Source organism: Doryrhamphus excisus, chromosome 4 (genome assembly GCF_030265055.1).
Source record: "Doryrhamphus excisus isolate RoL2022-K1 chromosome 4, RoL_Dexc_1.0, whole genome shotgun sequence".
NCBI classification, from domain to species: Eukaryota; Metazoa; Chordata; class Actinopteri; order Syngnathiformes; family Syngnathidae; genus Doryrhamphus; species Doryrhamphus excisus.
In genome coordinates, this window is record NC_080469.1 from 20,510,433 (window position 1) to 20,526,655 (window position 16,223).

The 16,223-nt window shown below is 42.2% G+C and overlaps 1 protein-coding gene across 1 annotated transcript in view; it reads left to right on the top strand.

Moving 5' to 3' along the window:
• Nucleotides 1–3,524: 3,524 nt before the first annotated feature.
• LOC131127832 (neurogenic locus notch homolog protein 1-like) overlaps nucleotides 3,525–16,223 on the top strand; it is an 82,813-nt gene continuing 70,114 nt past the window's right edge. Inside the window, exons 1-3 of the mRNA XM_058070108.1 lie at nucleotides 3,525–3,958; nucleotides 4,055–4,177; nucleotides 4,595–4,676. Of these exons, the coding sequence (XP_057926091.1) occupies nucleotides 4,120–4,177; nucleotides 4,595–4,676 (140 nt within the window). The 5' untranslated portion in view covers nucleotides 3,525–3,958; nucleotides 4,055–4,119. The remainder of the gene's footprint in view (nucleotides 3,959–4,054; nucleotides 4,178–4,594; nucleotides 4,677–16,223) is intronic.

Sequence of the window (16,223 nt, forward strand, 5' to 3'; positions counted from 1 at the left end):
TCATTCCAATAGCAGGTCAATGCTGCTAAACAATGGTGCCATGCTAATTTGCTTCAAGCCTGACACTCCTGGATCAGTAAGTCTTCATAAATAACATTCGGAAATTATCTTCTTGTAATATTATGACTTTATTCCGATAATATTTGGTAATGGTAATGGTATTATTTCATTCGAACAAGCATCAGATTACAATTGAATGCATCCCATAATCAGTTCTCAGTTCCACATGTCCAAAAGGAGTAGGAAGAAGCAAAGCTTATTAAATCCTACCCCTCCATCTGGTACTTTTACAATCAGTAACTCTTACATTTGTTCACTTCCTGCTTTCCATAATACAGTTTAAAGTTTTTTTTTAAATAAATGGATTTTATTCCCAAAATATTATAACTTTTTCCGCAACCTGATGTTTCACAGTTTCCAACGTTATTTTGTTGTATTTCTCAAAACATTATGGAGTTTAAAAAAGTTTAAAAAAATTTAATAGTTCAACATCTCTCCTACTTAAATAGCATATTTTTTTCCTCATAACATTAGGAGTTTATTATTTCCACATGTCCAAAAGGAGTAGGAAGAAGCAAAGCTTATTAAATCCTAACCCTCCATCCATTTGTTCACTTCCTGCTTTCCATAATACAGTTTAAGGTATTTTTTTTAAATAAATGGATTTTATTCCCATATTGTTATAACTTTTTCGGCAACCTGATGTTTCAAACTTTATTTTGTTTTATTTCTCAAAACATTATGAAGTTTAAAAAAGTAAAAAAAAAAATGTAATAGTACATCTCTCCTACTTAAATGGCAAAATGTTTTCCTCATAACATTAGGAGTTTATTATTGTAAATTTCTGATTTTTTCTTCATTAGAGTGCAACTTTTTCTGCTTAATCTTGTAAAAATGTTGTTTTCCCATTTCTGTTATTTAATTCAACTTTCTTCTTCAAATGTTCCTTATAATTATGAATATTATTAGTCCCATAATGTCATAACTTTTTCCGCACTGATTTTCCAAAAATTACATTATTAATTGTTTTTTTTGTTTTTCTAAATATTACATCAAAAATAGTTACGTATATAGCTATTAAATAGCTACTAAAATAGCATGATTTTTCCTCAGGATATTTATTTATGTAATTATTTATATTTATAAATTACTATTTTTTTTCTCCTTAGATTACAACTTTTTTCCTTTAACATTTTCACTTTATTCTTGTAAAATGACTGCTGTTTTTTTTCTTTTTTTTTTTAATTATTAATGTGTAGCAGGGCAATAAAAAAACATGGCATCCGAGCAACACATTGGACACGTTATGGCGTTGGGGTAATAACTTGGGATGACTCTCAATTTCCGATACCGATATCAGCCAATAGCGATATGTGTAACACGCCATAAGTACCAATCTCCTGTGATGGAATCAACACATATGTGTTGAATTCAAATAAATATCGGTTTTCATGATTGGGGAAAAAAATCATATTCCAATATTGTATTTTTATGCTGATATGGGGCCGATAATTATCGGTACCGATGATTATGGGACATCCCTGGTTATAACCGCACACTTTTCATATTCAGCTCATAATTCAACCAAGTACAACCAATAAAAATGTTAACATGATTTTTAAGTGTAAAATAACAATTTTCCTTGCACATTATGGTCAAATATTGACAAAGGTAAGGATATTGGACTTCCAGTGTAATGCGTGATAGCCATTGTTGTGAAGCATTAATTCCCTTGGGAACACATTTAAAGCAGCAAACCGGGTTAAAATCTATAAAATAAGCGACTGACTGAGCTAGAAATCAAAAGCAGATTATGTGCTTAGTGTGATAGTTAATATCATACATTTACATGACAATACGCATACGATCTGATTAAATGATGGTATTAATGTGTATGAAATCACTTTACACGCTGGGTACGCCGTCTTAGATTGTTTCACATCGTCTGCGCTTCTGTAAGTGCTGTGTCTGCCCCTCAGGCTTTCAACGTCTGCTTCCTGATTTTGGCCTCCTGCGGCTGTTTCACCTGTGAGCCCGTGGCAGCGTGTCGTTTACTTGAAAACAATACAACAAACAGTCCTGAAACGAGATGATTGGGCCTGTGTGAAAGCCGCTATGTTTGCTGTACCGTGACAGCAGTTACGTACCTGGGACTTGCCTGATGGGAATATAAACCTGCTTCTGCTGACTCTGCCAAATAACAACTTTACTCACTTCATCAGCATTACTTTATCAGCGTAGAATCTTTCCCAGGCTTTTATGTCATGATGCGTTGTTTCATTTTCCCCTTGTACAAGTTCAGTATTGTTCTGATGAACACATGGAAATTAATACAAATAAAACTTTTTTAACCTTGAGTTTCACTCTGACACCAGGAAAATATGGATAATTGTCCATAAATGAATTTATTAAGGATAAACGAGGACCATGATAACTGCATGCATAATAATAGATACATTTTAAGTAAATATTCACCAAATCAGATATCTCACATATAACTGTCCAATGCAGGGGTGGGCAAAATGTAATAAGTAGTATATACCAAAAAGGAAGATGACAGAAATATTCCTGCTATACTTCAAAATGAAAAAGCAAGTCAGACATCAGTTGTATATTACATATTGTAAGGTAATTTTTGACTAACGGTCTGCGACCCATTGGTTGACAAACCCTCGGCATCCAGACTATTGACGTAGGACAGGGGTCTCAAACACGCGGCCCGCGGGCCAAATGTGGCCCACAGGACACTAGTTTGAGGCCCCCGCCTTGATATGAAAGTTTAATGTTAGTGCGGCGCGCACAAGTTTGATATGGATGCTGAATGGTATCATGTACCCAGAAAAAAATATTACGTTTGATTAATGTTCATGTTAAAGGTTAAATAACTGTTAATAGTTATCCTCCCTATCCGTGTGGAAGTGGTAAGTTTTTGGCTATTTAAGTTTAAAGGAAATAACTGGAAGGCTACTGTTTAGGTCGCTAGCTCTCTAGTTTGCGAGTTAGCATGTGTCTCAAGACCCTGCAGTTGCGCAATATGTTGTAAATAAAAAGAGTATAAATGTGACTATAGTCGTGTTTTGTCATGTCTACAGGGCTCTAATAATGCTTTGTTAATTTTAATCTGAAAAAAATAATTTGTCTACCCACCAACTATATGTGGTTTATTAGTTTTTATTATTTGCTGTTTTATTATTATTATTTGATTGATTTATTACTGATTGATTTTCTTTATTCTTGATTTGTTTATTTATTTTATTTCTTATTTCTTATTTTGTGTAGAAAAATAAAAAGTAAGATATTTGAGAACAGTGGAATGTTTTATCAGAGCTTTTCTTGTAGAAAACCGGAACCAAAGAAAAGTTTATTCATTTTTCTGTTTTTAATAAATGCGTTTTTTTTTGAAAACCTGATGCGGCCCAGCCTCGCCCAGACCCTAGCTCCAGTGGCCCCCTAGGTAAATTGAGTTTGAGACCCCTGACGTAGGAGCAACCCATCCCACTTGCGCATGCGTGCTGTAACAACTTCCCTTCTAAGTTATTTACAAGTAACGGTCTGATAAATATTGTTACTACTTTATTAATACTGCTCCTAGAATACGACAATTTACATATTTACAAAAATGAAATGACAACGTCATTCACTTTTTCATCTATTATACTTACTTTTTGGTAGTTTTGCCGAAGTAAGCTGATGCTAACTTTTTCGAATGTGATGCTAAGCGGTAGACGCTACCCGCCGGCGCGGACTAATTGCTGGAAGCGAAGCGTAGAGTGGGTGAAACAACACAAACTTTCCGCGCTATCTCTTCATCCAGCGTGGTGGTGTGTGTGTACGTGTGTGTGTGTGTATGTTGGGGGGGTGTTACCGTGGGACAGCATGGAGGAAAGGCCCTCCCCACTCCCAGATGTGAAGCAGCGAGCAGAGCAGGGTGGCCATCGGGTCATTCCCAGCCCGACAAGTGAAGTGACAACATCACGTGTTCTTAACTTTGTCCGTCCGTGGATCTCATTTGTGGATTAAACTTTAGTGTGTTTTTTTTTTTGCATTTTTGCAGACACTCATCGGTCGGATGTATGAAAAACCCATGTGGACTTGTTCAATCGCTTTAAACCAGAAGGAATGCCTATTTTGTTGCTAAAACTAACTTTATTGTTGTGGCTGACAGGACTTACGCGAGGTGAGTAACGTCCAAATGTTGTTTAGTTGATATTATTGATTATTATTATTAACTGTGATGAAGTCCAACCTGTTGCCAATGTGAGGAGACTTGCTGCAGGTTTCATCACTCATGAATTCACTTTGCATCACATTTCAACATCTGCTCAGTCCTCTTAAATGTGCATATATACATACATATACTATATATGTAGAATTATATGTGTTTGGTGTTTTTTTTCTTGTATTATTATAGATGCTCCACTGTTGTGCTCTGTGCCCCCCCACCCTGCCAAACCGCTGTCAAACCCCACATAGTTACAGACAAATAATGACACCTAGACTTGACATTTTTTGTGTGCATCACCTGCAAACGGGCTCATAAAGTTCTTTAAAGTAGTTGGAGGTGTTTGTTGTTATTAAAACCTTTCCTTCACAGGCCTAAGATGCTCCATGCCCACGGAGTCGTGTTTAAACCAGGGGAGGTGTGAGGCCACCCCGGATGGCAATGGACAGTGCACGTAAGTAGAAAAATTATCTCATTTTTTGGAGTCAGTCGAGTCATGTTTTGGTCCTCACACATGTCAGTGTCACTATTTCGGGGTCTGGGGTTGGACACCTCTGCACTAAATCTTGTTTTCGCTTTTCTTTCACCGTGCGACAGCTGGGGTTGCCAGAAGCCCGGCGGCCATTGTTCTCGGCTGCGATTAATTCTGTGTGACTAATCTGGGTGAGGCTTCCCAGAGAGACCAGACCATCAGACCCTGTCCTTGTAGACACAGCCCCCCCCTACTCTCACCCTCTCTCCTGGGATTTTGTCCCTAAGTGGCCCTCAGTCTCCCTCATACTCCCACTGGACAGATGGTGGAAAGGGTTTCTAACATGGAGACAGGTTATGCACTTTGTCTGCTGTCAAGTGCCTTTACTCTCCTTTTCGGTAGGGCCACAGGAAGTGTATGGGTTGGTCCAGGATGTAGTCTGGGATAGGCTCCAACTCCTGTTTTTGAATAAAGTGGATGGTTGCTTTTGAAGGACCTCCTTCCTTATGGAATACAGCTGGTGTACAGATTTAGTTTTTTTTTTTAAAAAGGCTTCGCTACACATCTCAAAATACAGCCTTTTATATGTGGAAGCTTGATCCCTTTGCGTTGGTTTTCAGTGACTAGGCTAACATAGCACGATGTTGCTGTTAAAATGTGACTTTAAGGTTAGCACTTTAGCTCACTGCTTTGGTTTCCCGCCACAACTTCATTTGTTGTGGTTCTGTTCTGCTCCCCCTTTTTATGGCCTCCCCACGCCTCATCAACACCCACTACTGTCCAACCCCTCCCTGCTTTTCCCCGTCTTCTCCTTTTTGGGGGGGGCCACAAAGCCGTCATTGTGCTTCAGCTCTCTCCTCCCTCTCAGACTTCTCCAATTAAACATGGAGATGAGCTGCTCGCTCCAGTTTGAAAAGGTTTTAGCGGGCGCATCAAGTATATTGTGTGCATGTGTGAGGTTAGTGTGACAGCAGAATGATTATTCATATAAATCAATTTCATTCATAGTTTTATGCCATTTGTTTCCATTGGGATCCATGGAAGAACCCAAAGGTTTGTTTAACTCAGACCATTTTGAAATAAAAACAAATAAACTTGTTATTTTAGCCACTTGTAGACAATAAAAGGGGGATCTGACATACATTTATACTCAAGTCACTTCAACTGGCTACTCTGATGTGAAAGAGCAGGGCTCGACTCTGAGCCCCTCCCGGATGACTGAGCTCCTCACCCCATCTCTTAGGGTGAGTCCAGCCCTCCTACGGAGGAGCCGTTTGTGTCTCGGTTTCGTTCTTTCGGTCACAACCCAAACCTCATGACCACAGGTGAGGGTGGGAACATTGTTCGACCGGTAAATTGAGAGCTTTGCCTTCCAGCTCAGATTTCACCAAATGGTGTGGTACAGTGACGCTGTGCCGATCCGCCTGTCGACCTCACGCTCCAACCTTCCCTCGCTCGTAATCAGAATAAAAAAAAACAATTTTAAGTCATTTTAAGAGTTTAAGTCAAATTGTGGAGACCCGCTTTTCATCTGTGGTGCTTTTGATTTTGGCATGTACTGTAATTTTCAATATGTAAGCCCTACATTTTCTCACGTTCTGAACCCTGCGGCTTAAACCGTGATGCAACTCACCTATGACTAAAAGATCTACAGTGCGGTGCAACAAGTAGAAAGTAGTTATTTGGACACAAATGGTAGTGGTTTAATTTCATTTGAACATGCATCAGATTACAATTGAGTGCATCCCATAATCAGTTCACAGTTCCACATGTCCAAAAGGAGTAGAAGAAGAAGCAAAGCTTATTAAATCCTACCCCTCCATCTGGTACTTTTACAATCAGTAACTGTTACATTTGTTCACTTCTTGCTTTCCTAATATATTCCTGCTATTCCTAATATGATATATCTATCATTTATTTTTAATTTTATAATTTTTAATTTTTTATTATTTATTTTTTTTTAAATATATTTATTTATTATTATTTTTATTTTTTTTTGTCAAGTACGAGGTGATATGACCATCCAATGACATAATGGGTACCATACTTAGTGTCAATATAGTGATATATATAGCACAACATGACTGGTTCAAGACTCTTCATCCTTGTATTTAGCAAACATCAAATATCCCGTTTTGAAGTCATATGCAGCGATCATGTTTACAAAAGACTAGACTAGTTCGTGATGAAAAGGATAGCTCAAGCTAAGGGGTCAATTTGCCTCGAGGCGAAAGTGACACCAAGAGTGACAATGAGGGAGAGGGAGAGACTGACAAAGTGTGTGATGAAGGAATTATGAGGTTGAAGAAGAGAACTTTATTGAAGTTCCCAGTAATGTTTAATGTTTTTTCCGGTCAGCTACTAGCCGTGTGACATGCACTGTTTGCTGATGCTGAAGTATTTAATCAAAAATGACAAAAAAAATTGTCTAAGATCTTTCTGTGTACTAAATATTCCATCTTACGGCGTGGACACCTACGGCTTGTAAACCACACAGAGATGCCCAGGTCTTCCCAATAGCCTGACTGTGTGGCCAACATGCTAACCACTCGACCAGGTTTAGATCAGTTTCATTATATACTTCTTTTGGCAACAAGGGATTAATTCATTCCTAGTCCGGAGCTTGGAAAGTCCCTAATATGTTCCCAAGTCCCATCAAATGAGATTGTAATCTGTTGTAAATTGGGAACAAAAAGTTCAATGAAGACTGTGATTGGTCTCACATGAATAGGATTCCATTCTCAGCCTCAGAGGCAGGGGGTGAAAAATAAACCTCCTCAATGTTGTTGGAGACATTATATAACTGTTTGCCTTCTTACTGTTAGCAAACTGCTAGCTTCTCTCCGCCTCTCCTGACACCTGCACTAGGCTACTTCATAACGGCACGCCCTTTCACACAAACTTCCCAAAAACATGCCTCCAGAAATGGTTGGCATCCGCGGTGAGTGCGTGTCATGTGTTCTGTCAGCGCGGCGTACTCAAACATTGTTTTTAAAAGCTTTTTAAAGCTTCAAGGAATTGAACTTGACATGATATGTGGAGGTCAAGTGAGCGGCATTGGATGCTTCAGTCGACAGCCATACCTACTTGACATTCCATCCCCGAAATACCACCTGCTTCTCATATCTGACTGAAAATGCTCTCCAAATAAGATTTCTGCAGAGCAGGAACCACAATCTCCAGGAGGGAACTTGTTTGGCCAGATGCAGATGTTACAAGACCTAGCTTGTTCTACTTAACGCTAATCAGTCATTTAGTTTACTCATGCAACAAATTCCCCTTTGATGGTGTTTGTTGGCTTCTGCTCTCAAACTGGATTCAATATAGTACAAGTAATTGTTGTCAATAACAAACAGATGATTTGTTGTCTGCCGTGTAAAGACATCCACCCCAGGACTTAGTGTGCCTGTGTTCATGTAAACAAATGTAATCATATGACTGGTGAGTAAAGTCCCATGTTAGATGATATGCTACAAACCAAGTTAGCTACTTAGCCACTGAACAACATACTGAGCGTCATAGATTCTTTAAGGCCTCCTTTTACGCAAAATTGACTTTTTAATGATGCTCTACAGTGAGTAAGTAATATGCATCCATAGAGTCTTAGAGTTTATGAGCATCAGTATCCGTTACTTGTTTGATCCACTTTTGAGGGAAAAGGTTAACTTTTTAAGTTAGACACCCCGCCTCTCCCAACCCAACTTTGCCCCTTGTACAGAATGTGCCCACCACTTCACAGGGGCACGGCTTTGTAAAAAAGCAGGTTTCGCTACACATCTTAAAATAAAGTCAGCCAGTTGCAAAAACAGAAAAATATACAAACCTTTTCAGTGCTTTTGTTCTGATTTTCTACAATAAAAGCTCTGATAAAACATTCTACTTTTCTCAAATATCTTAATTTTTATTTTTCTGCACAAAATAAGATGAAAAATAAACAAATCAAGAATAAAAAAATCAATCAATCAGTAATAAATAAATAAATATAATAATAATAATAAAACGGCAAATAATAAAAACTTAAGAAACCACATATAGTTGGTGGGTAGACAAATGATTTTTTCAGATTAAAATTGACAAAGCTTTATTAGAGCCCTGTAGACATGACAAAACACGACTATAGTCACATTTATACTCTTTTTATTTACAACATATTGCGCAACTGCAGGGTCTTGAGACACATGCTAACTCGCAAACTAGAGAGCTAGCGACCTAAATGGTAGCTTTCAAGTTATTTCCTGTAAACTTAAATAGCCAAAAACTTACCACTTCCACACGGATAGGGAGGATAACTATTAACAGTTATTTAACCTTTAACATGAACATTAATCAAACGTAATAATTTTTTCTGGGTACATGATACCATACAGCATCCATATCAAACTTGCGCGGGCCGCACTAACATTAAACTTTCATATCAAGGCGGGGGCCTCAAACTAGTGTCCTGCGGGCCACATTTGGCCCGCGGGCCGCGTGTTTGAGACCCCTGCTGTATGTGATATATGGATTCAACCATGTTGGACAGATGCAGAGCGATAGTGTAAATGTAATAATTGGATAACAGAAACGATGGGTATGGGCAAACACAACTCATTAGCATTAAAGCTACACACACAAAACGGTGTGCCCAAGTCAGACTTACTAGAAGTACCTTTCAACCATTGACATTCCTTATACGCTATTTTAGGACCTCCAAGACTTATTCAAAATATTAAAAAAATACAATAATATGGGATCTTTAACACCTGCTTCTCACCTCATGCTGGATGCATGATTTCGCTTCATACAGCTATGTAAATGTTAAAGCTTAATGTGTTCAAGGATTTGTACGTTTTCCTTCACGTGCAGGAGATGTGGGGGGGGGGGGGGGTGGATGTGGGGGTGGGGGGAGTGCCCTTCTCCAATAACAAACAGGGCCATTAATTCCCTGTTGGTATGTGCGGTGAATGCTACAATATACCACCACTTCAATGAAAGTGAGCCCTTGTCTTTCCAGTTCTGCAGATTCTTCAATGGCACCTCTGTTTGCTGTGGTCAGATGAGTCTGTCTTTACCCCCCCGCACCCCCCCATCACCACATATTGACACACACCTCCATTGAGAGTCAGGAAATAGCCTCAGAGTGGTGCGAAGGAAGAAAAGATGCCGTATCTCATCATATGATCACACAATGAGGAAACACACAGGCTTTTTTTTTTTTTTTTATTCATGTCTGCCGACAGTGTCGGATTCCCTTCGGAAAGTTTATTTGATGTGGAAGGAGTTGATTGTTTAACGAATCCCAACGCTGAGTATTATATGTTGGCTGTATGGTTTTCGCCGAGAGTAATCTGCCAATCCTTGATTGCTTCCCGGAAGGAGTGACAGTCGGTTGGTCCACACCCAGACCCCCGTCAGACCACCTGTCTGCAGGCTTGGTTGGAATGACGAAGGACGCGCGCTCACCCACGCAGAAGCGCACTGCGATTTTGCCCATTCAGCTTGACATAAAAACGGACTTAAACAGGTGTGCGACACACTCGTTTTTCCTGTATGATTTGTTCACATGCAATTATGAGCATATTCATATTCAAGTGGTATTTGGACAAAACTATTTACACAATACGGTTTAGGCAACTATTGTTTCAGTGTAAACAATGAAAATGGTATTCATAACGGTATTCATAACGGATGACACAGTGTAAGCATGTAGAAGTACATTGTGACCAAAACAACAATGGCCAACGGCTATATAATATTGCATCAGTAAAAGCATACTTGCTCTCATTTTATTGACCTAAACGTGGCATTATACAATAACTTGGCTGTTTTTGCCGGCCTATTATTTGTAACAAAAAACACATGTCTTGGCCTAAATTAAGCATTTTCAAACATAAAATGGCATAATTCATTAATTCATCAATTTTCTACCGCTTATCCTCACAAGGCGTCGCGGGGGTTGCTGGAGCCTATCCCAGCTGTCTTGCGGCGAGAGGCGGGGTACACCCTGGACTGGTAGCCAGCCAATCACAGGGCACATATAGACAAACAACCATTCACACTCACATTCATACCTATGGACAATTTGGAGTCGCCAATTAACCTAGCATGTTTTTGGAATGTGGGAGGAAACTGGAGTACCCGGAGAAAACCCACGCATGCACGGGGAAAACATGCAAACTTGAGGGTGGGATTGAACTTGGGTCTCCTAGCTGCAGCCGGCATAATTGATGCGATACAACTTATTGTGTGCACCCCACTATAAAGGTCAATTAATAATGATTTGGAGTGCATTATCAAGTGGAAAGAAACATGTAGCTTTGACCACGTGGTAATTTATTCACAAGTACCAGGGCTGGACAATAACGATGTATCGATGGCCCGGGGCAAGTTAAAACAAATTTCGGGCAAATAAATCCAATCAGTGATATTCCCGTCGGGCAAGTGCACTTTGGCATGCCGTACTGCCAAGAGTTTTTTTAAAAGCGGTTCTTGTTGGGTGTTGGTAAAAAAACATGGTAATTTGCAAACCAATCCTTGCAAATCTTGAAATGGACCAATCAGAATTGTTTATTTAGACCGCGGTCCGCAGTCCACAGTCCGCGTTTTACCCACACCCTTTCTTGTTCGCGATCAACCAATCAGCGATGGTTTGACTAGGAAAACATCTATCATGGCGTCCCTGCCAACATGGTCTAATTCTTCAACAACTTGTGAAGGAAAACAGCAAAAAGTGATGAACCAGTGCCTCCTAAACAAGTATTTTATTAGCGGCAGCAAATCAAATGATGGCACAGGTGAGTGAATCACATTGCTGTGACAATTTGAAGTGGTCACAATGAAACACCACCGATTAGATCCAATACCAAGTGCTGATTTTGCACAAGCATTTATTATTTAATCAGCACAATGTTTATTCAATCATGAATGTACTTTTATTTAATAAAGTGCCAAGAAGTCTCTTGACAATCCAGATTTCCATGCAACGTCATGATCTATGTAGGAGAACAACCACAAGAAATGATAATCATTTAATCTTTATTTGAGATTGTGATGCCAAAAAAATTAGATGATATCATTATGGTAGTCTTTTCATTTTCCATGGGGCAAGTTCGGGCAAGTAGTTCTCACCTTAAGGATTCCCCATGGGCAAGTCATTTTTGTTTTTAATGTAGAGTACTATGTAGAACAGCAGAACCGATGTTGTAATAGCGGTAAGGCATTGAAAACAACAGTACGGCAAATGAAACAAATGAGTCTCATACAACAGGAGAATAGCACAATGCAACATTTTAAAGAAAATGCAGAGCTCGATAACGATGCTGAATGCTTCAAACGTACTTCCTGCCATACTTATAGGTTATCACATGGTTTGTCTGGTATCAGGCCAGGTATCATGCCCCCAAGTGTCAGTATCATTAGTATCAGTATTTAATCAAAAGACCATTTTGTTTCCAGAAAATGTTCAGTTTATTACATGTATTATATCTAAACAGTGTAAACACAATAATTGCAAAAATATTTCAACAAACGCTGAACGCTGTGTGTTCACGCTCGTGCGCTGTTCTCTGATTGGTTGTTTCACAGGCATGATACCAGAGCAGCGCGCTCTGAGTGGACAGCTACGGGGGCTGATACTGGACATGGTTAAACTCTATATTTTATCAGTATCACTGCCCTGGGCTTTGACACAGTATCATTTCGGCCTTTTCCCGTATCATTCATGGGCGGTTTCTAGGGTACATGGACAATTAATACTGTAGTATGTGATAAAGTAGGTTACAACTTCTTTTGCAGGTTCAAGTGACCACACAGCTCCTCAGTTTGGTTGTTACCCTTGAATCTGAGTAACCGGTTATGGTCCTAATCGTGTTTTTTTCCTGAAAGGACTTTCTTCTGACTAAAGTGGCCTGTTAGTGTAGAAAGCAGGTATTTCGGGATGAACACACTGCAGGTTCTGCAGTGGTTTTCAGCTGCGACACACTTTGGAGTCATCCTCTATGTATACGTAGCATAGGAACAATGTAATGATACTGGAGTGCGGTCATTCCACCTCCAGACAACTGTAAAGTGTTTCCCAGACTTGTAAAGATAAGTCATTAGCACTGCAGTGACCCTCAACACACACACACACACATACATACATAGTGGTGTGACTGTCCGAGCTGACCCTGCCTCTCTAATGTTCCCAAATAAAGAGGGTCTCTAATGACGACTTGCAGATGTGGGCTAGCCAGTTCAGCTCTCCTGTGCAATTAGAGTGCAAAGAAACGAAAGATTGATGAAAGGCGAGGCAAATAAGCGTCAGTGTTTCCCCTGTCATTCGTTGTGCCAAAGGGGGAGCGATGAGATGCTCGGGTATTTTGAGTTGCACAACAAACAAGTTGACTTTGTGTGATTTACACAGCCGCTGGACTTACTTATGCGTGCTTTCCCATGATGGCCGCCGATGGGAAGTGTGAAGGAACAGCAGAGGAGAGCTACTGCCCTCGGGTGACACTTTTAACAGATCAGACGGGCGCAGGACCAAATAGGCAGGAAATGAGATTTGGGTGGTGGAGACAAGAGCACAAACAAAACTAACTCAGTTCCACTCCCGGCCAGGAGCGCCAGAATGCAAGACATAAATACCAAGTTAAAATTAAAACTGCAAGCAGTGATGAGCGGGCTCGAGCACCCCGACGCGGTCGGGGGTACGCGCGGGTCGGGGGCACGCGCGGGTCGGGGGCGCGCGCGTGTCCGGACGGGCGCGCGGACGCGCCGTACGAAAAACCGCGGCGATGGGATAAGCGGTAAGGGAGTTACGGCACTTGCAATTTTCCGCCCGGAGGGGGCGACGCCGGCGGCGAGGCTGGTGCGCGGTCACGTCCCGTCCGGCGCCCCGAACCGCCATAAAAAAATTTGCGACGATCGGACCATGCGGTAGGTACTTGCGGCGGATATACGTTTCCGCCTGTGGGTGGCGCTATACAGTCTATGCGCCCACACGGTAACGGACCGGAGGGTACCCCGAACCACCAGAAAAAATTAGGTGCCGATCCGACTGTGCAGAAGGAAGTTACGGCTGATATACATTTCCACCAGTTGGTGGCGCTATAGCGTATGTACACACACTGTCATAGACCAAAGGGTAACCCGAACCACCAGAAAAAAATTCGGGCAGATCCGACCATGTGGGAGGAAGTTACGGCAGATATACATTTCCACCAGTTGGTGGCGCTATAGAGACTATGGACACGCAGATTCAAAGAGTGGAGGGTGACCCGACCGACCAAAAAATATTTAGAGACGATCCGACCATGTGGAAGGAAGTTACGGCTATATACATTTCCACCAGTTGGTGGCGCTATAGAGTCTATGTATACACACAGTCATAGACCAGAGGGTACCCCGAACCACCAGAAAAAATTTGGGACCGATCCGACCATGTGGAAGGAAGTTACAGCTGATATACATATCCTCCAGTTGGAGGCGCTATAGCGTATGTACACACACTGTCATAGACCAGAGGGTACCCCGAACCACCAGAAAAAAATTCGGGCAGATCCGACCATGCGTGAGGAAGTTACAGCAGATATACATTTCCACCAGTTGGTGGCGCTGTGTTTTGAACATGGGTTCTGGAGCGTTAGGTGCGTCCTGTCATGATAGACTTCTCCACCGAAAATCATAGTGATACGTGCAACGGGTGGCGAGGGATAATGATTTGAAACTTCTAGGTGGCGCTAGTGTGTCAATTTAGATTGGTGTCACATGGGAGCACCACCAGGGCGCTCAGGCCTGGATTCTGACCTTACGTGTAAGATTTCAGCAGCCTGTGACCTTCTGCGGGCGAAATATGAGCCTTCGATGGTAAATGGCGAAGGCTGACCATTCGCCGTGGCCACGCCCACCACATGTGCTTTACACACATCACAGTCCATCAACTGACATCATCAGTCTGTCAGTCAAACTGTGTATTGACTTTGATGTACATTGCTTCAAGGCAAGGCCAGACACCAGGCAGGGCCAGATAAGGTAAAAGTTAAGGTTAAAGTAAAAGTTTGGTGGCGTGCCACGCCCACATCCTAAGTAGCAGCCCAAAATCCTTCGCAATTTAACGTGGGCCATCCGTCTAGTGTCCGTTGATGCTACAACGGACTCATTCGGTCAAACCCCCTAGGAGGAGTTTGTCGAGATACGACCCCTACATCCTCCCCCAAATGGCCGCCGCCACCTAAAATGGCCGACTTCCTGTTGGTTTTAGAACATGGGTTCTTGAGACTTTTTTGTGCGTCCTGTCACGAGTGATGTCTCCTCCGAAAATCATGCCCATACGTGCAACAGGAGGCGAGGGATAATTATTTTAAAACTTGTAGGTGGCGCTAGTGAGTCAATTTGGCTTGGTTTCAAATGGGGGCCCCACCAGGGCCCTCAGGCCTGGAATCTGCCCCCCCTTATGAGTTTTCAAGCACATGCGACCTTCTGCGGGCGAATGATGACCCTTTCTTTGTAAACGGCGAGGCCTGAGCATTCGCCGCCAGGCCACGCCCACCACGTGCGCTTTTCCTGCATCATGGTCCATCAACAGGCTTCACCAGGCTGTCAGGCAGTGACCTTGTGACCTCGGTGTTCATCTGATGAATCTCCTGCCAGAAAAGGCCTCATGTAGATCACACGCCTTTAGCCTGTCGCCAATAGGTGGCGCTGCGACGAAATCAGGAAGTGACCTACGGGGACCTTCGGGGCGGGGCCATGATCACATGTACCAAGTATGATGAAGATCTGACCATGTGGAGGCAAGTTATTCACGTCTACAGTTACGCTCAGCGTGCAAGGCCCGGGCAGATGAAAAAGGGCAAAATTTGGGGGCGTGCCACGCCCACATCGTATGGAATATCCCAAAATCCTTCGCAATTTAACGTCGGCCAGCCGTCTAGTGTCCGTTGATGCAACAACGGACTCATTCGGTCAAACCCCCTAGGAGGAGTTCGTCGAGATACGACCCCAACTTCTGGCCCGAAAAAGGCCGGCGCCATCCAAAATGGCCGACTTCCTGTTCGTTTTCCAATATGGGTTCTTGAGACTTTTTGGTCCGTCCTGTCACGATAGACGTCTCCACAAAGTTTCGTGACGATAGGTGAAACTGGTGTCGGGGGCCAATTTTTTCAAAAATAAAAGGTGGCGCTAGAGAGTCAATTTTGGAACATTGTTTTCGGGACCCCCACCAGATCGCAATTTTCGGCAGACCTGACGCGCTTGCAAAATTTGGTGAGTTTTCGGGCATGTTCAGGCCCTCAAAATGGCCGTCGAATCGGCAGAATAATAATAATAATAATAATAATAATAATTAAAACTGCAAGCAGTGATGAGCGGGCTCGAGCACCCCGACGCGCTCGGGGGTACGGGCGGGTCGGGGGTACCAGCTGGTCGGGGGTACGCGCGGGTCGGGGGCGCGCGTGCGACCGGATGGGCACGTGGACGCGCCGTACGAAAAACTGCGGCGATGGGATAAGCGGTAAGGGAGTCACGGCACTTGCAATTTTCCGCCAGGAGGGGGCGACGCCGGCGGCG